The sequence below is a fragment of the Plectropomus leopardus genome, chromosome 6 (genome assembly GCF_026936395.1).
Source record: "Plectropomus leopardus strain MGB_pleo_1.0 chromosome 6, ASM2693639v1, whole genome shotgun sequence".
Classification (NCBI taxonomy): Eukaryota; Metazoa; Chordata; class Actinopteri; order Perciformes; family Serranidae; genus Plectropomus; species Plectropomus leopardus.
Window position 1 is genome coordinate 37,845,630 of NC_142181.1, and position 24,445 is coordinate 37,870,074.

Consider the following 24,445-nt stretch of genomic DNA (forward strand, 5'->3'; position numbering starts at 1 on the left):
TGAGATGAGAATTAAGATGTTTGCATGGTAAACACAGCTCCACCTACAGAACAGCTTTATCTCTTTCTCCATTTTTGTGGTAGGAGAATCTCTCCTATAACAAGATGGATCCCTACTTAAAATATCAGATGACTCAATATGCTTCAGACAGCTCCCACACATGGATGCTACTGAGATTTGAGCTGTTGATCACTAATGGCTCCAATGGCTTTGTGTCTCTCTAAGGCTTATAAGCATGCAAGCAACCATGCATCAAAAAAACATATGTTTTATCACATTATAAATTAGCTTCACAAACATTTCATGAATGAGGACACGTTTTCAAATTTGACACAAACATTTACTTGGACTCAACAATGAACAAATTTGAATTTGGTGGTCATAGGTGAAGGTCATTGTGACCTTGTGTCTGTCTCATTTAGCATAAACGCCAACATGGATTTGAAGATAAAAAGATTAGAATTTGGTGGTCACTGTGACCTCACAAACAATGTTTTTTAACATAATTTAATAATTCAGACAAGGACACTATATATCCAAAAGGTTAAAAGTCAGCTTCACTACAACGTCATAGTGTTCTGCAAAAAAACTTTTCTGGCCATCATGCAGTGTCATAACTCAGGAACAGAAAGGGAGACATTTGCTCAGGTACTGAACTGGTGACACTAATCTTGATACTGTGCTGCTGGGCAGAAGATGTGTAAAGCATCCATGTTTTTACAGACATGATTGTAAACTGTAACTGTGACTTGACTGGTTCGAGGAGGTGGTACTTCTAGTTTTCTCACGTTGTCACCATACAGAGTGGTTCATTTCTCAACTGATGTGTTACTGCACGTAACTTTTCTAATTAAAAACGTGGTGTCTTGCACTGGCTTCCCCTTCAACATTTCATCAGTGGGCTGAGAGGATCTTTTGGCCCTCAGGGTGCTAATGCTGTAATGAATGCCACCTGATCAAAAACATATGTTGAACCTGTGTTTGCCATAGGTCTCAAATCCATTTACTACACACAAATTGCAGACAATAATAAGAACACACACACACACACACACACACACACACACACAGGGTTTTTGTTGTTTGTGCAGCTTGCATGATCAGTGCTCATGCTTCATTGTGTTGCTGTGATCTTGTGCTTTTGACTGTCTGTTTGCAGGAGTGTGTGGAGGTGGTATGTGTTTTTCTGTGTGTTTGTGCTGGGGGGGCTTAACCTTGTCAGCAGCCGTCCCTCCCTCATGTATACCATCACATACTCTCAGGAAAGTCAATGCGGAGTGTGTGTGCAGCATGGTCTCCGGTCATGTGCTGTTCAGTGTGCTGTCTAACTGAGAGGATACAAGTCTGATGCAAATGTATGACTGAACATGTCATATTGAAATAAATGTTAAAGGACATTTCAGCACATGGCTGCACATGAATGAAAACCATTTGTCCATGAATAAAACTGTCTGGTTTGTGTGTGTGTGTGTGTGTGTGTGACTCATATATTCATCATAACTGCTGCCTGTTTAGACTATGTCTGTATGATTGACACTGTGTGCATCTTCCTCCTCCTGTCTGCCCCTCCTCCTGTGGAGCAGGTGGGAACAGCAACAGTGTGTTTGACGTAGAGAAGGCTGTGGGCACCATCATCATTGCCAAACCTCTGGATGCTGAGCAGCGCTCCTTCTACAACCTGACAGTTCAGGCCACGGACGGCACCAACACGGCATACACACAGGTAACAGCCTAACCTCTGGTTCAGTGAGCTTTCATTGTTTGATGGTTTATAGGTATACCTTGTAATTTTTTTGGAGTAACTAAACCCTTTTGAAACGGAAGCAAATTGGTCTGATTCCCTTCCAGAACATAAGAAGAAGGCAAGGAGTAACTTAATAAGAAATTACCCAAAATATTGGCAAGAAATTAGTCAAAGTTTCAAGACAGTTTCCAAAAAAATAGAGAATTAACAAAAAAAACCAAGGAAATGATAAAAAAAAGAGCCTAAATAATTTAAAATAGATTTTATGTAACATACATCCTTATAACCATTTCATGTACCATTTCCTGGATTTTTTTTTTCCTCAAGTTTTTTTTTGTTAATTTTCTAATTATTTTCATTCTCTCTCTCTTTACTTTTTCATGTAATTTTTCTTGTCACATTTTAGTCATTTCTTGCAGTTTGATGGATTTTTTTTGTCTAGTAGTTCATTGCCTTTTTTTTTTTTTTTTTCCTTTTTTTGAACTTTTTATTTAGTCATCATAAAGACAACACATACTACATATAACACAGAGGAGATGTCCACAACAAGTTCACATACTTGTCATACTTTTGGTCATTTTATGTCTCTCATAAAACAGCACAAGCAGCCAACCTCATCTAAACTGGGAAAAGTTGAACACAACAAAAGGAGGAAGGTTTCCTTTAACCCTCAAACTGCGCAAATTGAAATTATGAACACAGAAGGCTGGATTAGTAAGAACACTCACTCTCACTCGTAAAACCTGGGTTGTAGCACAACCCTAACGTTTTACTTCATTTTGAACTCGAGTTCTTACTCGTGCCACCACGCATACCACCATCCTTGCAGGCCATAAGAGGACACTGACATGTACAACCCTTCTGACCCGAGGAGGAATTAACCTGGGAAACCATGGCAATTTACAGACAGTTATCCCTAATAAAACACATGTGCTGGTATGCTAATGAGGCCAGAAAGTCTCACTGTTTGGCTGTGGACAACCACGTGCGCAAAGGACGTGTTTGACATATCCAGACTATAATATTTCACGAAAGTGTGTGAAGTCAACCGTGAGGCAGCTGCACACGTCTTCCACCGACACCCTGCGTAAAAGCACCCATGAGCTGGAAATGCCCTGGGTCAAATGGGCCTAAATACCCTCCTGGGGAACCTTCCCCAAAGAGGAGTAGGCTAATGCTATAGCCGCGTTCTTTCACATCCACCGATGTGAAATAATCTCCCTGTCTTATTGCTTTGAATAGAAGGCGTTGTGTCAACAAGCAGAATGGCATTTTCCTCAATGATTTGTTTTAATTTCCTCAATAAAACAAATGTGCTCCACTGAGCATGGAGGGGGGGCGAGCCAGGGGATCAGGCCATGAAATGTTCAGTTTGACTACTGCCCTCGCCATCACCTCCATATACTCCTTGTGGAAGGGGTCTTTCGGTGCCAGCCCTGCGGCAGCTCCCTCACAGCTTTCTGTTTCCTCTTCACTCCGGCAATGACCGCCGCCAAGTCCTCCCCATCCTCTTCCTCGCCTGTAATGGCTGCCCACTGGCCAGTGTGAAAATTCACAAGTTCCTCCTGTTGTGGGAAAAACTCACCGTCATCTGGAAAGGATTGCCGCCTGGTTTCTGGTGTTCCGGAGGGAGGGAGAGGTGGGAAATCCACGTCTGTCTATGGGCTAGCAGGCTTGGGAAGAGCTGCGCTGCCCGTGCTGGGGGCAAAGAGTTGCACTCGGTGGCGGAGCGTGGTGAGAGGGAGCCGGGAGCACAAAAGGTAGAAAAAGGGGTCGTTTAGTGATAACTCTGCGTGCTCCTGTCCCAGACACAAGATGCAAGTGTCGTGGCTGTCCTTCTCAGCTGTGCACCTCCAGCACTGGGAGCAACGCTTCTTGGTGTCCGACATACCTCATAAGCTAGTAGGCTAGCTAGGTTAGCTGGTGGAGTGGCTAGCGAGCTAGCTAACTCAGACCAACTGCAATGCTTTCATCCCTGCTGAAGAAGGCTGGTGTCTTCAAGGATCGAAGATGAAGTCTTTTCGTCATTCAAACAAAGGCTAGGCTGTCTGTGCTGGAGTAGTTCAGACAAAAAGAGGTAAGCTATTTTAGCAATGTAACCGTAATGTATTAGAAGGCGGTGAAACAAGATGTCAGCAGCGGGCTGAATAAAGCTTGAATGACACTGGCAGTTGCACGGGGTGACTTATAGCCTTGGTGTCGGGCCAAGGCACGTAAAGACGCAAGGGCCTATTACCTGCCATTCAGGCCAAGACGTGACTTGGGTGGTGTTAGAGTTTTATCAATAAAATGTATTCAGCAGCGCTGCTGGTGACAGCTTGGTAGCATGAGTAAGAACTCAAGTTTGAAATGAAGTAAAACTCCAGTTTATCACAAAGAGTTTGTATGCTGGCATGAGGTGGTATTTCAGGTGATTCGAAAAAGCTATATTTCAGAAAACTGCAATGGAAACCCTTTTTTCACTTTCATAGCTCATATGATTTCTAACACTGGGCAGCGGTAATGTAACTTTATGGATGCCAACTGCTATTAAACCTAAAAAAGAAGAAAAAGTACAATGAAGTCCCATGACGTTCTACGAAACATGACTCGGTATGTGTGGACAGAGGAAGAGACCATGATTTTATTAACTCTGATACGAGACAAATAAATCACAGCGATATTAGATCGGCTTAATTGAGTGGCTGCAATAGAAATAAACTTGCTGTTTTGGACATCCATTGCCATGCTTCTTGGAATGTTATCAACAGAGGAGAAGTTGCTTAACATCCAGAGAGAAGTATAACATCACTCAATGGAAATGCAGTCATCTCGCAATTGTGTTTTATCAAAATCTCGTTTTGTGCAAGTTTTGTGCAAATCTGTAATGGAACACAGCTTGTAAAGCCTGTGTTTCCCTCAGCTTTACTGACCAAATCGCAAGACTTATCTGCAAAGAGTAGAAACATTGGAAGCTGAAAAAACATTATCAAATAACACCAGTGTTTGGTGAAACATGAAAAAAGGTGTAATTTTCAGATTTTATTTTAATGCCGCCCCCCCCAATCTGGGCACCAATGTCATTAACCCTGATAATTGGTTGGATTTAGGTTGTTGTGACTTCAGGAAACCAAAACTGTCATGATGTTAACGTCCACACAGCATGAAATTCAAAATTTTAAAATAATGTTGTTAGACGTTTAAAACATTATAAACCGATTTTCATTCCAACCAAAATGAAATTTCTGCTCAATGTAAAAGTCCAGTGTCTTTCTGATGTCATATTGACATGCTGTGCCAGCTGTGTCCGAGCTGGAGATAGCCACAGAAAGAGGTATCATGTTTTCTGATTGTCTGTCCATCTGTCTGCCTCATTCTCATAAATGCAATATCTCAGGAAGGCCTTAAGGGAACTTCTCCAAATTCCAAATTTGGCACAAATGTCCACTTAGACTCAAGAATGAACTGAGAGTTTTGTGGTTTTATTTTATTTCCAAAAGTCAAAGGTCAGCTTCACTGTGACATCATAATGCTCTGGAAAAACAGACAAATATGCTGGCCATTACTCAATGTCATAACTTACAAAGAGAAGGGGAAACATTTGGTCAGACACTGACCTGGAGGCACTAATCTGTAAACTGCTGATTGTAGAGATCCTCTGTGAGGTCAGGGGGAAAGATGTGTGTGAAGCATCATGTTTTCACAGACGCAGTTGTAAACTGTAAGCATAGAGGTGGCAGAGTATAAGGAACGCAGACAACTGCTACAGTGACAAATACGGCTTCATGTGCTGTGCAGAACCATTTCCTGTATATTCTATAGGGATTGTGTATATTCAATATTAAGGAATATCTAACATCAAGGCTTTAGAAAATGCATCATATCAACACTATTGGTTGACCTATATTGGTTTTTCAGGGCTGATACTGATATAGATTATTAGTATTTAATGAGACCGATAACCAGTATCTGGAACAGAAACTTTGTTTAAATGTTAACTCAAAAGTGAACCTTCCAACATCATATACAGCAAGCGGGAGCAATAGTTCTGACATGAGGAATGAGATGCGTAGAACCCCCCATACACATACACACACATACAGACTATTCATCTATTTATTTCAAAGACAGTCAAAGATCGTAAAGAGGGACATATTCATGCATTCCATATGTATTCAGTCAGTGTCGTAACATCCACAGTTGTCTCTCCATCATGCCAGCTCCCACTCGGCTCATGCTGTCAGACCAGAGGGCTCTCTAAAGTCACTTCCAGACTGGTCTTGAAAAATTGTCTGGGTCGTGAGATGGACAGGCAGTTTGGTGTGGCATCTGCAGTGATGTGGGAGTTGCGTCGGACCATTGTGGTGAAGAAGGAGCTGAATCGGAAGGCGAAGCTCTCAATTTACCGGTCTGTCTCTCTTCCAACCCTCACCTTATGGTCATGAGCTCTGGGCAGTGAGCAAAAGAATGAGATCATGGATACAAGCAGTTGAAATGAGTTTACTCTGCAGGGTGGCTGGGCTCAGCCTTGGAGAGAGGGTGAGGAGCTCAGACATCTGGGAGGAGCCCAGGGAAGAGCTGCTGCTCTTTTGCGTCGAAAGGGGCCAGTTGAGGTTGTTCGAGCATCTGATCAGGATGCCTCCCGAGCACTTCCTGTTAGAGGTATTCCAGGCACGTCCTACTGGTAGGAGGCCCCAGCACAGACGCAGAACACGCTGGAGGGATTATACATCTCGTCTGTCCTGGGAACACCTCGGGATCCCCCAAGGGGAGCTGGAAAGCATTGTGGGGAGAGGGACGTCTTGAGTGCTTTGCCTAGCCTGCAGCCCCCGCAATCCGGCCCCGGATAAGCGGATGACAATAGATAGATGGATAGGGGAAAATATCTAAGGGAAAAAAGCTAGGGAAAAACTATATTTAGAATTTTCAAAATTACACATTTAAAGTTATGTTATATAATTGTTATATTTTAAGCACTTTTTCCAAGTCTGTTTTTTTTAATGTCCTTTTCACTTATTTATTACAAATTAAAATATTTTTTTTTTTAAATTTCTTTATAATTTTTGAGTCATTTTGCCTCTCCTTGGTCATTGCCCTCTTCCTATGAGCTGTGGAGGAGTGAGGGGTGGATCTGACTCACAGACAGCCTGTCACTCAAGTGGCCCTGACCTTAACTATGCCTAACTTTTACTCTAATTTGGAGCCAGCCTCAAGTGGCAGGTTGATGAACTGCAGTTTTTTTCATTGGCTTCATTTTTTTCAGGTTTATAAAGCACCTTTCTTAACCTGAAGGAAAGATTGAAGAGGTCTGTCTGAGCACACTGGGGTGGTTTTGTCAGTTTATTGAAAAATGGATCCAGCTCAAGAACAAATTCTCCCTGTACTATGGAGGCAGTCTTGCTACAGCCTGCCATCCCATTCCACACCTCCTTTATCCTGTTCTGTCCCATTTTGGCCTCAGTCCTCTCCCTGTGGCTGCTCTTGGCCTCTCTCATTGTCCTCTTTTGCTCCTTCTGGACAGACAGGAGATCCCTTTGGTCCCTCTTCTTCCTGCTGAGGAGACCTTTAATCTCTTTATGAATCCATGGTTTGTTTGGGAAGCAGCAAACCTTTTTGAAGGGTACAGTATCCTCACAGAAACGGATGTTATCGGTTATGAGTGAGAGAGACCCTTCATATCAGCCATGCGGTCCTCCTGGAACAGTTCCTAGTCTGTGACTAGGAAACCCTCCTTGAGGGTCTCCTTCGTGTCTTTACAGCAGACCTTCATGGTCCTTGTGCTGGCCATCTTGACTACGAGGTGTATCAGATTGTGGTCTAATTCTCTGAGAGAGGAGAGGCAAGAAGAGCTGCATGCTTTTTTTACACAGCGATCGTCACAGTACTGCTGCAACAAAGACCTTTCATTTCACCAGTTTTGCTTTTTTTTTGCACAGAACCAAATGACGGCCACATCGTGCTGCTCCAATGTGTGATCTTACCCGCATTCCATAAGAGGACTGATGATGTTAAACACAACAGCATCAGCCTCTAGTGTGCATGGTACTTTCTAAAGAAGAACAATGGTATAAGATGGCAATATTAGCCCTTTCCTGCCAAAATAAAAACGTGCACTCAGGTTTTTTTAAACACGGGTAAATCCATTGAAAAAGAAAAAGAACACACTTCTCTTTATATATCTCTTGCTGATTCATCTCTTTCAAACTCGTTGCAGACTTGTTTGGATTGATGTTTGGGCACTGCTTAGGTGGAGACGTGTTAATTAGTGGCGGCATGTCATTGCATCTTGCCAGCTAAGGAGCTGAAATTAGCACGTTCTTCTGAGTTTTGTGTCCCCAGCAATGAGGATCGCAGCTGGGGGTGGTAAAAACCTGTGGCTACTGCAGAGTCTTTTTTATTTTAAATAACTTTATTTAACAAACATTTTTGCTTATGTAAACACATACAAAGTGGACAGATGTTTGTAATATACAGATATATTCATATTATACAAAAACAAACAGATGTTTAACCACTCCTTATCCCTCCGTACCTCCCTTGGCATCAAGAGCACATTAAAAAATAAATGAATAAATAGAATATAAAAAAGAAAAATAGAAAACGGAGGGGGGTCCAATACATACATATTAATTACAGTGGCAATGTCTACAGAGAGGAATCACTTGTTGGATGGTATGATGTATCAAAGAGCAAGTACTGATCAATATATCATATTTTAGGGAATTTGTCAGAGGATTCATTTAAAGTATATCTTATTTTCTCAAGCTAAAGTACTACGGAGTCATTTGACCTGTGTGTGAATGCTGATTGCGCACATTCCCATTGCATTAAAAAGCCAGATGTTAGTTGGTGTTATCAGGTTATTTGTGCAGTGGGAATAAGGTTAAACTTTCATGTACCGCCCTGGCATATGGCGGTTGGTCTCTTCCTCTGATTCAAGGGAAGGTGCTCCTAGATATTACTGTCTCCACAATTTGCAGATGTTGCTTGTTGCAAGCTTTGAGCTGGTTGCTAACTGTTCAATCAACATTCCCTCCTCCAACAGTGTAAAAGGGGCTATTGACATAAAAGAGGTCAGCAGCGGGCTGAATAATATTCTCTCTTATTGCACAATTTATATAGAATTTAAAGTTTGCCTGGATAAGAGAGAAGGAGACATGATTGAATATTATGAGGGTGCTGGGATGTTGTTTGAAGTCTTGTGATGATGGTGTGGGTGACACTAATGTGGTTTGCACTTGCTGCTGCAGCAGATGGTGGCATGTAAACTATCAAAACAATGGCATGTGAGAAGTCCGCTGCAGATAGTTAAGTCTCGATCATCCCGCCATCACTTCAATATCAGGAGTGCAAATGCATGAATTTGATTTATTTCCATGAAAAAATAGAGAGAAAAAATAGAGAAATGATTACACAAATAAGCAGACACACAAAAAAAATTAAACCTATACTCTAATTCCGTGGTTCTCAAAGTGGGGGGCACGCCCCCCTGGGGGGGTGCGGACACTCTCCTGGTGGGGCGCAATGTCACGGATGGAGGGAGAAAAAGGGTCGTGGACCTGTCACTGGTTAGTGAAAGCTCCTTCCGTGGTGAAAATGCAAGGGGCTGGACTGACACAAACAAACCAAATACGCTTACAAAGCTTACACAGGTTCATTTACTGATCCATCGATTAAAACGGAGCATTATCATTTAAATGGGAGTTGCACCTACGACTCTGACATGAAGGCACATATCATTATGCAGTTACTTTTCTCCACTAGCAGCGGGTGCCCGCTGCTGCCGTGAGCCCCTCCTCCGTCCCAAAGCACTCACAGGTGGTCAGTCCCACAGTAGGCCTGCGCCACAGTCCCAGCTGCAGTCAGAGCTGAGAGGAGACCCACGCCACTCTGCGTACAGACTGAAAATGAATCGCACATGCGCAAAGCTTAGAGAGCGGAATGTAAATGTAAATAGAAATGTTTTTTCACAGTCGTGCTAAAATAAGTCACTGCATTTAAGTCCTTACCCTCACTGAGACAACACCCTGTGGAGTTTGTGCAATCTCTCTCGTTTCGATCATTCATAATTGCTTTATAAACACAACAGTCATTTTAAAGACTCACTCCTTCTTTACAGATTACCTTCCTGCAATTGCAGTAGGCCTATTTGTAATCTAAGGAGTACTTTTTCCTTTTTAAAAAAGCTCGTAGCCCCTAGAGCTAGCCCACTTCTTCCCACTGCAACTTCTGTAATTTCACACACACTGTATCAGCAAACAAACAGACAAACAAAACTATGTGCAAGTTTTATGGTACATAAAAGTCAGGCAACCGATGAAGAAGCCAAAGCTTTGCAGATATGATGAGAGCTATTTTTTGTATGGTTTCACCGTAACTGACAAGGCTGAGCTGCGTCCTCAGTGTGTTGTGTGTGCCGAGGTGCTGGCAAATAACAGCATGAAGCCATTCAAATTAAAATGGCACCTTGACACCAAACACCCTGACTTAAAAAAGAAGCCTGTAGACTTCTTTAAACGGAAACGTGATGGACTCATGCAACAACAAACTACCATCTCTAAGCATAGCACTGTCTCCAAGCACTGTCTGGAGGCATCATATGCAGTTGCTCAAAAAATTGCTAAGCTTGGAAAACCCCATACAATTGCCGAAACACTGATCTTGCCGGGCGCGCAAGACGTGTAGGATCATGAACTCGGAGCAATACCTATGTCAAATGACACTGTGTCACGCCGAACATCAGACATGTCTAGTGATATCAAACAGCAACTAATAAACATTAAAATCAATCCTTACTATGCGCTGCAGCTGTATGAATCCACTGACATCGCTGGACAGGCCCAGCTTCTCACCTACGTCAGGTATGTGCAGGACAAGGAGACTGAGAAAGACATCCTGTTTTGTCGGCCTCTTCAGACACGTACAACAGGGGAGGCAATCTTTAATGTCCTTGACTCGTTCATACAAGACAGTGGTTTGGGTTGGGGAAAGTGTGTTGGCCTTTGCACGGATGGAGTGCGGTCAATGACAGGGCGTGAGAGTGGCCTCGTAGCTCGCGTTCAGCAAGGTGTTCCACTTGTGCAATGGACACACTGCATGGTCCATAGCGAGGCACTTGCTGCCAAGAAAATGCCACCCCTCGTCAACTCTGTGCTTCACCAGGCCGGAAAAATTATTAACCACATCAAAGCTTGTCCACTTAACTCACGTTTGTTTCGGGTCCTCTGCCAGGAAATGGGGTTCGGGCACAAACAGCTGTTGCTGCACACTGAGGTTTGCTGGCTTTCCAGGGGGCGGGTGTTACAGTAGCTATATGAGCTGCGAGACGAGGTAAAGTTGTTTTTGACTGAAAATCAAACAGATCTGGCTAAGCACCTGTATGATACCATGTTGCTTGCCTCTCCCTCCAATTTAGTGGATATATTTGACCGGCTGAATGGCCTAAGCCTGTCTTTGCAAGGCCGCGAATCTAACATTTTGCTTCTTGCTGAGAGAGTGAATGCACCTGGCACTGATTTCTCCTCTCTCCTCCAATCAGCCGCTGATCACCTTTCAGCACTGAGGAACCAGTTTGGGTCCTACTTCTAAGAGGACTACCGTTCATTCGCGTGGGTTCGAGACCCATTTCTCTGTTCAGCAGACGAGCTGTCAATAGACATGCAAGAGCAGCTAATTGAGCTGAAGAGTGACATAAACTGAAGCATCTCTTTACCACCTCCCCTCTTTCGTCATTCTGGGTAGCAGTGATGTGGGACCACCCTCAACTCTGCGACATAGCCTTAAAGATTCTCCTCCCTTTCGCATCAACATATTTGTGTGAGGCAGGCTTCTCGAGACTGACTGCGCTCAAAACTAATTATCGCAACTGCGCGCAGATCGAGGATGACCTGAGGCTATGCTTACAAACATTGCTCCAAGAATTGAGGACCTTGGCAAGGCAAAGCAGGCTCATGTCTCACACAGACAGACCTGCAAGATTGAAAAAGATCATGAGGCCCGTAATAATAATAGTAGCCTAATGATAGTAATAATAACACTAATAATAATAATAATAATAATAATAATAATAATAATAACAATTGGTCGATTATAGTTAATTATAATAATAAGAATATAATGATAGTGATAATAATAATGATTATGATAATAAGAAAGCATGCCGGCTTACATACACTCACATACCTAAAATCAAATATCTACAATTTTACATTATTATTTATTTTAAGAGGTAGTAACTAGGAAAAATGAATATTAAGTAACAAAATAAATAAACAGTAACCCCTGTAAACAGCTGGTAATTGTCAAACCCCCTCTTCATGCCTGTACCTCATGAAAATCATGTTTTTGTACATTATTTTAAACAGATTTATTGTTTGTCATTGTTTTAGCTCCACATTTAAATAGCTTCACTGAAAGCTCTACTCCACAGATTGATATACAAAAATGTTTTCGAGTGATACAAACACTGTAAGTTTTTAAATAAAATGTTCCCCTTAAATTGTTTCTGCCCCTCTCAATCACTGAACTGTTCCTTGAGTTACATGTTCAGAATGACACCACTAATGGTATTGTCATGTTAATTATATTGCAAAATAGTATTTCGTTCAGTAGTAGAAACTTTGATTTAGTGGAAAGTGGATTTCAAACTCCACTTCTAACCATAAAATCAGCTGTACTAATATCCTTTTATCATATTAGTAGAAAATGTTCAACCATTTCTATTATGATAAAATTCTGGCAACCTCATCTGCCAATTTTTATTGTAAAAACAGCCCCCTACTGTCTTACTGAGACAAACATGGCAAGAGCTCCTCCTCTCTTCTTGCTTCTCGTTTTTCCTGTCTGCCCCGGCTCGCATGAAGCTGGCTAGTTCAGGCAGGCTGTCTGGTGTATATTCCCGTGCTGCCAAGTCTCTGTGAAGCAGAGAAAACTGCACTCTCTGTAAGCGCTCTGGCTGTTCACCAAGATGGTTAGTTCATCCGCCTTGTTGGCGAGAATGCCTCCCTATCCTTTCTCTGACCTTCACCATAGCTCTCCCTCCCTCTCTCCCCCTCCTCCTCATGCTTTTCAGTCAGAGCTCCTCCAGTGAACTCTGCCAACTGAAACTGCACTAAACTTTTTTGTAACCTTTTTGGATTGAGTCAGCTTTGACCTAATCGTTCAAACTGACAATTTGATTTAAAGATTTTCATAGACTTCTTGATATGTCTTTTTATGAGCAAAGGGATTATTTAGAAATGTTCACAGTCCCTCTAAGTATCTCCTCAGAGCACGCCAGCCTACTACAACAAAAATGAAGCTCAAACTCCAAATGTAACTGTCTTCATTTGAATGCAATTTTTACTTTTACCGTAATTATTTATTCATTCATTCATTATCTATAACCCCTTATCCTGTTAGGGGTGGTGAGGGACTGGAGCCTGTCCTAGCTGTCATTGGGCGAGAGGCGGGGTACACCCTGGACAGGTCGTCATACTATCACAGGAGTGACACACAGAGACAGACAACCATTCAGACTCACATTCACACCTACGGCCAATTTAGAGTCACCAATAAACCTGCATTTCTTTGGAATGTGGCAAAAAAAACTCAGCGAAATCTCATGATATTGTTTAAACAGACATGGCCACCGGACTGGTAACAACAATGTAATCAACACAATGTAACATTACAAACATACCAAAACATTACATCATGTGAAGATATTCTATGATGTTATGTACCTCCAGCCCATTCTCATTCTAAAGTTGTCAAATACTGCTGCTTTGACTGTGTTTTTGGTGTACGATCTTGACGCCAAATCCATCTTTCGCTTTGAAATGATAGGTCTCTGGACAGCATCAGGTGAGAAGGCGGTGGGACAGAACCAACCGCGGTGTTTTTATGTGCCACTGCATGGCCAGACACATGCCACGCCAGCATGATGTGCGGACGGTCAGAGGCCAGATGGGACCTGTCACATCCGCATGATACGCCACAGAACGGCATCAGGTTGAAATGCTGCCGGTAACAACATAATATAAAGAGCGCCATAGGGCGGGCAGGAGGGGTGATGGATGGGTCCAACAAACCCAGCAGTTTCATACAGTAGTCCAGTGCACTTCACGTCTGAATGTATTTTTTTTTCTGAGGTTTACCATGTCCCTTCTTCCCCTAAGCCTAAGCATTCATGCCAGCATGTGTGTTTGTTGACGTCCCGGCTTTGGCTGCCATGTGCTTGTGCTGTCTCAGAATAACCATGTAAAGCATAATCCCACCATTTGTTGACATCACAGTAGCGGCATCCCAGAATGTAAAAAGCAGACAAGTCCAGTACAAAGCAGCAACATGTGATGGCATGTGATGATCACAGCCACAGTTACGTGGGTAATATATGTACAAATTGTAGTTTTTGCATGAGAATGATCAGTGAAAGAGAACAGCCTGCACACATATACATATCCACATAGAGATACAGTGACACACACACCTGTAAGATGGGAGGAAGGCTCCCAGATGGAGAGGCAGCATGGCATCATGCCGCCAGGGAATGTCTCCACAGTTGAGCAACAGAAGGCCGACTGCTGCAGCAGGGTTTAAATTTAGACTCCTTGCCTGGCAGCACTCCGCTCAACTCCTGTCTCCATTTCCCTCTGCTTCTCTTAATGTTTTCTCTGGATACAAATCAGTACAAATCTCAGCCACCTTTTTCTGCTTGTGTGTATAGTTCATGTTGTCACTTTCCTCCCCCGCTAAGTCCTGCTCCTGCTGCTATTTTGTACTTTGCAATCCGTACAGACTTCAGTTGGTATATTTTGGCAGTGGTATAGTCGGTGCAGTGGCTCAGTGGTTAACGCCGTCACCTCACAGCAAGAAGTTCCCAGTTTTCAATCTAGCCCTTGATCTTTTATTTTCTCGAAGGGTTTGGAACTTTCCGCCTATATTTCTGTTGGTTTTCTTCCACACCAAAAGACTTGCAAGTTATATAGTATATAAAAGTCAAATAGCAGTTTCTGTCCACATAGCTGTAAAAGTCCATGTTAAATCAGGTCAGCTTGCCCATCACTGTGTGCTTCGCCCAGACATCTTGCAGCATACAGGCATCTGCCTGTAAAAAGGACTAAAAGGACTACATTGTGAGATATGTTTGCTGCATGGACATTTGTGAACACATCCTCCTATGCTTTCTATGCAGAACTAAACAAATGCAGATAATGTGCACAGTTTCAGATGATCTTACTTTGGGGGCATTGATGGTGTGACTGTTCACAAGAAAGGTAACAGGAGAAGTAGCTGTGTGGAATGAAAAGAACAAAGAAGTTAAAACCCTGCCTACTTTCACACCTCTGGGCATCTGGCCAATCACCTTGGAAAGTGGGCGTTACAATTTTTTAAGATCAGAAAGGTGAGAGAGAGTTGAGAGCCCAGCCTAGTCGCCATAAGAAAATTTTGGCATTAGATGTTTTTGCCAACCACAAATAGGTTACACTTGATGAACAAACAACAAAACCAGTTTTGATATAGCAAGGTGTGTTTCCAGAGGATTTTAGGATAACATGACAGCTCCTCTCCATGTTTGTGGAAAGGTCATGGGCCAAACGAAAAGGTCATAGTACAGGTCAAATACATTGTCCTCAAAGATGGTTTCTGTCATTTTAAGTAGTTTCTATCACAGATTAAATTTGGTTTTAAATCGTTACTTGATGCTATAATAAGGGGGTGTGACATGACAGCTGTGTGTGCCAATCAGTGTTCTTGCAATCAGTGGTGCTGCTCCTGACTGGTCAGCCAGGTGTTTGAGCAGGAACTTAATACTGCAGAGATCCCTACTGTGCAGATTCTGGCGCCAAACCACATCACCAGCGCAAGATGGCAGTGGCAATATCTGGAATATTTTAGCTTCAGTTTTGCTCAGTGGGAGGAAGTGGAGACACATTGTCCATCTTTATGTACAGCCTATACCATAGACACACATGCTTAGACCAGAATGTAATGCAAGGACTTTATCTTTAAAAATTGGATTGAAATTTTATCCTCTATGCTGATAAGCTGCTGTGGAAACTTTTTAAGCCACAATATTGGGTTTATAGTAAAGGGGTCACAGTAAAACTATGGAGCCTCTGGACGTAGCAGCTGTAGTTACACCGTAGCAATGTGGCAACCAAGAGGAAATCACAAGCACTGTGACTGGTCACCTCGGGCTGCTTGTGTTTTCTCTTACAAGTTTCTCTTCTTTAAATCACAAAGTGAATGAAAGCATGTAAGCACAATTACATCAATGTAATGTTGGCAATATCAGTGGGTGACATCTGATGTAAACCTAAAAATCTAAACCTACAGCACAGATTTCTGTGGCAGGGCCGCCTTTAACCACTTTGATCAACTGTAAAGCAAGTTCAACCCTTAGGGACTGTTTGGTGCATTTTATTTGCCTTTTATTCTTCATCTTTTTGATAATTTTGGCTGTGTTCATGCAAATGGCATACATTTTGGCTAGATGGTGTTTTGTAAATCTTGGAATATCCAGCTCAGCTCCTACAATAGGTCTAAAATACACTGTGAAAACAAAAGTGTTTCATTCATACATTTAAGTTGAAAAAATGCTCCATTGAAACCCATTCAAACTTAAATTTTTGAATTGTGTTATTTCTGGGTGTCATTCTGGGCTTTTGCCTTGGAATTTGTCATTTTTGCTATTTTCTACCTGATTATGTCATTTTTACCAAAGTTGGCATGTGGAGAAAAATATGCTATTTTCCAGTAGCTGCACTGTCACAATCAATATTGCTGCTAATCAATGACATATCTCAGACTGTCATAAGCAAAAGAATATATATATATGTTATTTTTCATCTATGAAGATAGTGGCATCATGACAAAAACCTGGCATTTAAAGGGTTAAAATTCTGAAAATAATGAGCATTTGATATGTATAATTAGGACTGATGTTGGTTTAAACAAATAACTCAATGAAAGTAGAAAGTGATATTGTTTTCTAATATTTTTATGTGATATGAGTGTGTGTAACATTAAAGTGAGGTTAAATGTTAAGACATTTAATGTTGGGTATTCTTTTCATTTATCACACTTGTCTACATCTATTCTTTGCATCGGCCTGCCCATCACTGTGCCCAAACCCACTTCCTCTCCCTGCTGCCATGCTAGTTTCTGCCACCAGCCAGACTACATGAGATCCTGACCTCCTCTCCACATGCTAAGCGCCTCAGTGTAGCAGCAGCTTGTATCATACTGCCCCTAGCTTACAGCCTCAACCCCTGACCTGAACCAGGGTTAGCATCCTGCCATTCTTGCCCAAACTTCAAGAGTGGTCAGACACAGTGTCACAATAAGTAGGTATATGTAGTGATGCATTAGACATTTCTGATGAAGACTTTTTGTATCTCTTCCTAAAACTTGATTCTTGGATCTTGATTCTTTTTAAGCAGCGCGGGGACCATGAGGTAGGATTTTAACCCTTTGAAACCTCAGCCAGTTGGGTTGATTTCTTTCAAAAACATGGGAAAAGAGCAATGAGTAACTTAAGAAGAAATGACCCAAAAATGAGCAAAAAAAAAATAGTATTAAAAAAATAACAAAAATAAAAACAATTAAAGTGTAAAGAAACTAAGAAAAAAAGTTGATAAAAAGATAGGAAATGACCTGAAAGAGTGCGTAGAAAATAATAATTCTGTAAAAATGTTTTTAAATATATAAAAATGATAATTAGAGATATAGGTTTTTGGACATTTTTCCCTATTTTTTAGCTTTAATTTTTCAAGCAATTTGTGTAACAGTTCTTTGACAGTTTGAGTGTTTTGTTGTTTTCAAAAGAAAGTAAACCAATTTGCTCAGATTTCAAAGGTATAAATACCTGTGAAGGCATCTGAACGTAGCACAAGAAAAGTGATGTCAGTTCAGGTTTCAAAGAGTTGAAAGTCAGAACCAATGGCTGAATTGGTTCTGACTTTGGTTCTGAACCAATGGCTGAATTTGTGCCTTCATAAACTCATCGTTTACTTCCTTCTCATCCATGTTGTCTTTGCTTCATCACACAGCCACCGACAAGGCTCCACTCAGGCTTTGAGAAAATTAAATGGACTCTTACTTTCATTTCCAGCCTTTCTGTCTCTTCTGTCTGCTCCCTACCTGTCTGTCCCTGCCTCTCCTCCTGTGTTTTCCTGACTCAAGCTGGGCTTCATCACCAGTCATCTGTGACTCAGGAACTTTCCATGAGTCATGACACACACCAACAACAAACAAACGCTGCATGGCTTCTCAGCGGTCTGCACCGTGGCACACACTCAACTGCGTTCATTATTGTTCAGCGTACGCTCTGTTACATCATTCCAGTGATATTAGAGATAGTCAAGTGCAGTGATACGATGAGTGTTGTGAAGTCTTCTTGTATTTCTTAACGCCTCTAATTTTTTGTGTCAAAGTTCAACATTTCTGCAAGTGAGTTCACTGATTGCAGCAAACCCTCTGAAAAAACAATTTTTGCTCTGTAATTTTTCTGTGGTGAACTTTTTCAAGAGGATAAATTAGTTGTGCACAGCTGCTCTTTATGGCTGATACAGCAAACTGATCAAACTGGCCTGATAAACCCTTGTAAACCTGAGCAAATTAGCTTGATTTCTTTCAAAAACATGGGAATAAGGCAATGAGCCATTTATGAAATGGCCCAAAAATAAGCTATTTATCACTAAAAAGTAAAAAAAAATAATTGCAAGAAAAAAGAAAAGCAAGAAAAGCATTAAATACAAATTAGAAAATTAGCAAGATATTACTCAAAAGTTTTTGTTTTTTTAAATACTTGAAAATAAGCAACATAAAAGAAACGTAAGAAAAACAGATTAGAAAATTTGCAAGATATTAGTAAAAAGTTAAAAGAAATTTACACAAAAAAGCAACAACAAAAAATGAATAAAAGTACAAAAAACAATCATGTCTCATATTAATTAAGTTCATATACAACTAATCTGCAGTAGTAAATTGTTTTTTAAGGAAATGCAGTGCTACCCGAAGGTATTTTTATCAGCACAAGGAGGAAACATTTGTTTTCAACATATCTGCAAAATATTCACCCCAACATAAATGTTGATATTGAAAACATCTGCAGGATGTCAGCTCCATGTACCACGAGCAGAATGAAATAATTAGTCACTGATCTCTTCATTCTCCCTCTCTTTTTCTCTCTATTTGTCATGTTTCAGGTTCACATCACTGTTATGGACAACAACGACAATGCTCCCATCTTCTCCCAACCAACCTATGATGTCACCATTTCTGAAGACACACCCCCTGACACTGAGGTGGTCCAGGTTCTGGCATCAGACCGTGATGAGCATCACAAGCTGACCTACTCTGTGCAGAGTTCCATAGATCCCAGCAGCATGCGTCTGTTTCGTATCCACCCCACCCTGGGCACCATCTACACTGCCCAGAGGCTGGACCATGAGGCCTGCGCCCAGCACATCCTCACTGTCATTGTAAGTCTACGTCTTTGCCAATGAATTATATTTGGCATCTTGTGCTAACAGCTGTGATTATGTGAAACACCTCAGTTTCCACTGAGGGGGTCCAGCCGTGTCTGCATTGTTGTGTTACCAAAATTATATTGTTATCTTGAGGTCACTTGGTCCCCATGGTCATTTATCCTGATGGCTTCCAGACTGGAAAGAGGCAGCAGGCAATTATAGCTGCAAGCTATGATTAGTTGTATAGAGTAGAATAGGGGTATCCCCTAAAATAGCCCCACAACAATTTCTACTCCTGCACAATCAAGAGTGTCCTGACGGAGAACCTCACAGCCTGGTACGCAAACAGCACAGAAGAGGACCACAAGGCCCTGCAAAGAGGGGTTCCTTCAGCTAAACAAACTATAAGCTCTGCTCTTCCCTGCCTGAAGCCTTTGCAGACTTTGAGATCTTTGCAATCTTATAAGTTTAGTGCAGCTAGACTCTGAAACACAGACCTTAATAAACTTGGGTGTAACATCAAGTTTAATGTATGATGACATCACATCTTAATCACAGGCTACGGTCTACATCCATCGATGCCGAAACACAAGAACAAAATGTTGTCGCCGTGTGTCATCCATCTACGCCGCTGTAGTGGTCAGAGAAAATGCAAACAAACAAATCAAGCCCTCACTACAGTGACATTTATGTGTGTCGGAAAAATGTCTAAAGGAGAGGAGGAGGAGAATGTGGACACGTTTGTGGCTGGGGAAAAAAGACCAACTTGGCATGTCAATTTTGTAAAAAGAGCTTCGAGTATTTATAAGCATCTCCTAACATTTAGCTTTTTAGCAGAGTTGCAGTGATCAGTGCATCATTTCATGCTGCATTTCTGTTGGTTGGTTAGTAGATGTAGGTCCCAACAGCAGTCACACAGTGTGATGGTCATCCCAATTTTGATGTGAAGAAAATGTGGCATAACCTTCAGGACACATACATCTGCATCAAGTGAGAGGACCAGGGAGCATAGTATCATTTCATAGCTCAGATGGCCAACTTTTAACAGCTCAGATAGTAATATTCAGGTCTATGATAATGACAAAGAGGAGAATGTAATAGAGGATGAAGACCGCACACAAACAGAGAGGGAGGACAGCTCGGCCCCTTCAGCCGCGGTGACAAATGCCAGACACAGAGAGAATGGTGAAAGCCAGGGAGGTGACTCCAGTGAAGAGAATTATTGCGTAATGGTAAATGGACTCTACTTGTATAGTGCTTTTTTAAGTCTTATTGACCACTCAAAATGCTTTTACACTACATTGTCACATTCACCCATTCACAGACACATTCACACACTGGTGGCCAGGGCTACACCTGGTGCCACCTGCTACTCAGTAACCATTCACACACACTCACACTCTGATGATGCAGCATCAGGAGCAATTTGGGGTTCAGTATCTTGCCCAAAGACACTTCTACATGTTGCCTGGAGGAGCCGGGGATCCAGCGGCTGGCCTTCCGATTAGAGGATGACTCACTCTACGTCCGAGCCACAGCCGCCCCAAGCTGTGTAATAAATCTTGTATAACATCAACCCTGTTATGCCCAATAAAGCCATAAACATAACTGTTTTTTTCAGGCCAGCCTGGATTATAAAAATATTTGTGCTTTAGTGATGTCACTTGTATGTTAAAATAGTGATGGGACCATAAAGACAAAAGAAAAACAAAAATTGAATCTCACAGATTTTTACTGAAATAACACACAGCAACAAAGAACTACGCTTTTTTATTCCCTCAAGAAGTTCTCCTGAGTGTTGGGACTAAAAAAGTTTTTTTTAAAAATAGACATTATAAACTATGCAGTTTTCAAACTGTTTACATTTCTTCCAAAAAACTCCAAATGTTTATTTCACACTTTTTGTGAGTGGCATTAGTTATGCCATTCTTCATAGCAGTTTCTGTCAGCAGTGAGACAGAGGGCCACATCACAAGATCTGCACTTGACTGGATGACTTGCCTGGTCTGTCTGCAGTAAACACAGGAGCCTATGATTGGTCAAAAGACTCTTGCCAAGCATTAGGACAAAACAAATATGGCTGTTAGCATCAAAGCTAGTGATTATAAATGATCAGTTATGGACAAAATATGGACAAAAAGACAATCATTATTGGGTCTTGAATATGAATTTATTGTACAAAGTCCCCAAAAAGCATCCAAGGGAAGCTTCTGTAAGGGCTACGATCACACAGAGAGCAGCATTGGAATGGCACAGTCACTAGCTTCCAGCAGAAAAAAAAGTAAGGAGCTACGATTTACGGTTCAAACTTAATGAAATTATTTATATATTTATTTATTGCATGCGATGAGCTCGGCTACAGAGTAACACTCAGTTTTGTAGCTCTCTGCTCACCTAGAGGCCCACTAACTGGTGATGAGAGTGACTGCTGGGGCAGTAAATAATTCCTGGGCCATAGCAGCTTGTGTCATGCACATGTGAAGGAACATTATAGAATAGATTCCTGTAATTCCTGTATTCTGTGATGCTCTGGCAAATACTTTAATAATGCATAGGCTTGATTGTTTGTTTTTACTTAAGAAATGCTAGCATAGTGAAACAAAAGAAACTGAGAAAATTCAATTTCATTTACGTTATTTAATTTTTAATGTCATTTTGTATGTCAGTTGTATCAGTATTTAAAAAAGTCTCTAACCTGCATATTTAGAATGGACAATAACTGTTTGGCAACTGTTCAATTGCCAAATGTTTAAGATTTATGTTTTGCATATGAGGCTGAACTGTTTGTAATGTGTCAGGTTAATTCAACAGTTATTTGCTACACAGAGTACTGAGCAGGAGAAATTAGTGTACCAAACCAAATATCCTGTGACCTTATAACTTGATAAATATTATAGTCACGTCATATGTTATACAGTATAGGCTAGTATAGGTTAATAGTTATCCTTTAGTTTTAGTTTTTTTTGCAACAATTTCACCCTAGTTCTAGCTTCTTTTTTTTAATCAAGAAAAAAGTGGTCGCAGGCACTAAAGCACCCCCGGGTGGACCTGATACACTCTGATCCTATATAAGAAAGGTGATTTGTTTCATCTGACAAACATATGGAAAGTGCAGGCATTTTATTATGTAGTTGTCAGTGGTATTAACAAGCTGCCACATTGCCGCCTATTTATTCACTGTCAAGTGTTGCCTTTTTCGAAGAGAAAAGGATGTTGATTTTCCAACAAACAAACAACAGTGCATCGAGGTTAATTAAGTCACTAACTAAATTACCCAGTAAACAAGGATTTTTTTTTTGTTTAATGTAAATGACTGTGATTATTATTTTATTAGGATCCCCATTAGCTGATGCATAACATCAGCTGCTCTTCCTGAAGTCCACACAAAACATAAAAGACATGACAAAAGATGAGACACATAGAGACCAAATCATGAAATGCATTGGGAGTCAGTGCTGGAAGCATTCACAACCTTTGAAATTCTTTATTGGGCATTCGCAACTTGCAATCTACTACCTCTTTATTGTGTGAATGCTGATTCAGCTGTCACTATGTGATCCAAATCTTTAAACTTCTTATTTCACTGACTTCTACTTTTATTATTCAGTTTATGGTCTATAACTAATTCTGCATACTTTCAGCTACAGAAACCATTCAAATATCAAAATGTTTACTATTTAAGGACATGTATGCTTACATTCAACTTTCTTCTTTTTACACTTTTTAAAATATTCAGCTTTTTTCCAGTAAATACTTATAGTAGGAGTGAATGGACAGAATGTTCAAATCCATTTCGAACATACTCTAATTTGAACCTTAACTATTTTGGCACACTTTCAGCTACAGAAACGGCTTAAACTTTAAATGGGCTATGAGACTTCGAAATTTCAGGTATACTTATAGCTTTTTGATATGCTTTACAGCTTTTGAATTATTTTTTTTTAATATCGTGCTGTTTTTAATCATTTTCTGATTATTTAATGAATGTGGTTTAGAATGTTCATAGTTAGAATGGAGACAACACAGCGATAGTGGGGAAGAGTTAAGGAAGAAAAATTGCTCCCATTCCCCAAATTTTAACATCAAAGTGTAGATAGGTTAATAACTTCAAACATGCACCTTTGATAGTATTACTGTTTAACTTCCAGCTTTTGCAGCAATGCATTTCAGCTCTTCAAATTTTTCAGGGAATTTGTATTATATGTATTTCTGCATTTTCAGCAATGCTTTGTGAATCATTTTAGCTGTCAGCATTCACATGCATTTTCTGCAGGAAATGCATTTTCTTGTTGGTTATTGACCTTGAGTGGTCAGAACAAGAGAAGCCCTTTTAAAGTAGAAATTTCTCAGGGGGGAAATAATTCCCAAGTCTTTCTGTGTCTTATGTAGAGCAGCGGGAGAGACAGAAGCAATCTCCGATTCTGTTCTGATTCGAATTAACCTGAACTCCTCATTTAGCAATTAAGCTAATTACCAGGCACAAACAGTTACCTACACATCATCAAAGGAGAGGAAAGAGGATAATATTATACTGATTTGCGTATCCAGTAGTAAACTACTACAAAAATGTTAAAGTTGGGGAAACACACGCATGTCAAAGAAAAATGGAAAAGTGGAGTTCTAATCTGATTTTATTTTGCCCTTTTTTGTGTGTTTGTCATATCCGAACATGTCACTTGGCCTGGGGGTGGGGCTTGGTGGTGAGCGCCTGGTGGCCGGGCCTTTACCCATGGGGCCCGGCTGGGCACATCCCGAAGAGGCGATGTGGGACCTCCTTCCCGTCGGCTCACCACCCATAGGAGGGACCAAAGAGGTCGGATGCTGTGTGAGTTGGGCGGCAGCCAAAGGTGGTGACCTTGGCGGTCTGATCCTCGGCTGCAGAAGCTAGCTCTAGGGACGTGCAATGTCACCTCTGGTGCTGGTGCACGAAGTTGAGAAGTTCCGACTAGATTAGACACATAGCATGGGCTCCAGAACCAGTCTTCTTGAGAGGGGTTGGACTCTCTTCCACTCTGGAGTTGCCACTGGTGAGAGGCGCCAGGCAGGGGTTGCAATACTTATTGTGCCCCAGCTCGGTGCCTGTATGTTGGAGTTTACCCCGGTGAACGAGAGGTTAGCCTCCCTCCGCCTTCGGGTGGGGGGACGGAGCCTGACTGTTGTTTGTGCCTATGGTCCAAACAGCAGTTCAGAGTATCCACCCTTTATGGAGTCCTTAGAGGGGGTGCTGGAGAGTGCTCCTTCTGGGGACACCCTCGTTCTGCTGGGG

The 24,445-nt window shown here is 41.4% G+C and overlaps 1 protein-coding gene across 8 annotated transcripts in view; it reads left to right on the plus strand.

Moving 5' to 3' along the window:
- LOC121942862 (protocadherin Fat 3-like) overlaps nucleotides 1–24,445 on the plus strand; it is a 297,480-nt gene that overhangs the window by 198,296 nt on the left and 74,739 nt on the right. For all 8 annotated transcript variants that reach the window (XM_088079386.1, XM_088079389.1, XM_088079392.1 and 5 more), the window contains 2 exons: nucleotides 1,584–1,723; nucleotides 18,916–19,191. In XM_088079386.1, the coding sequence (XP_087935512.1) occupies nucleotides 1,584–1,723; nucleotides 18,916–19,191 (416 nt within the window). The remainder of the gene's footprint in view (nucleotides 1–1,583; nucleotides 1,724–18,915; nucleotides 19,192–24,445) is intronic.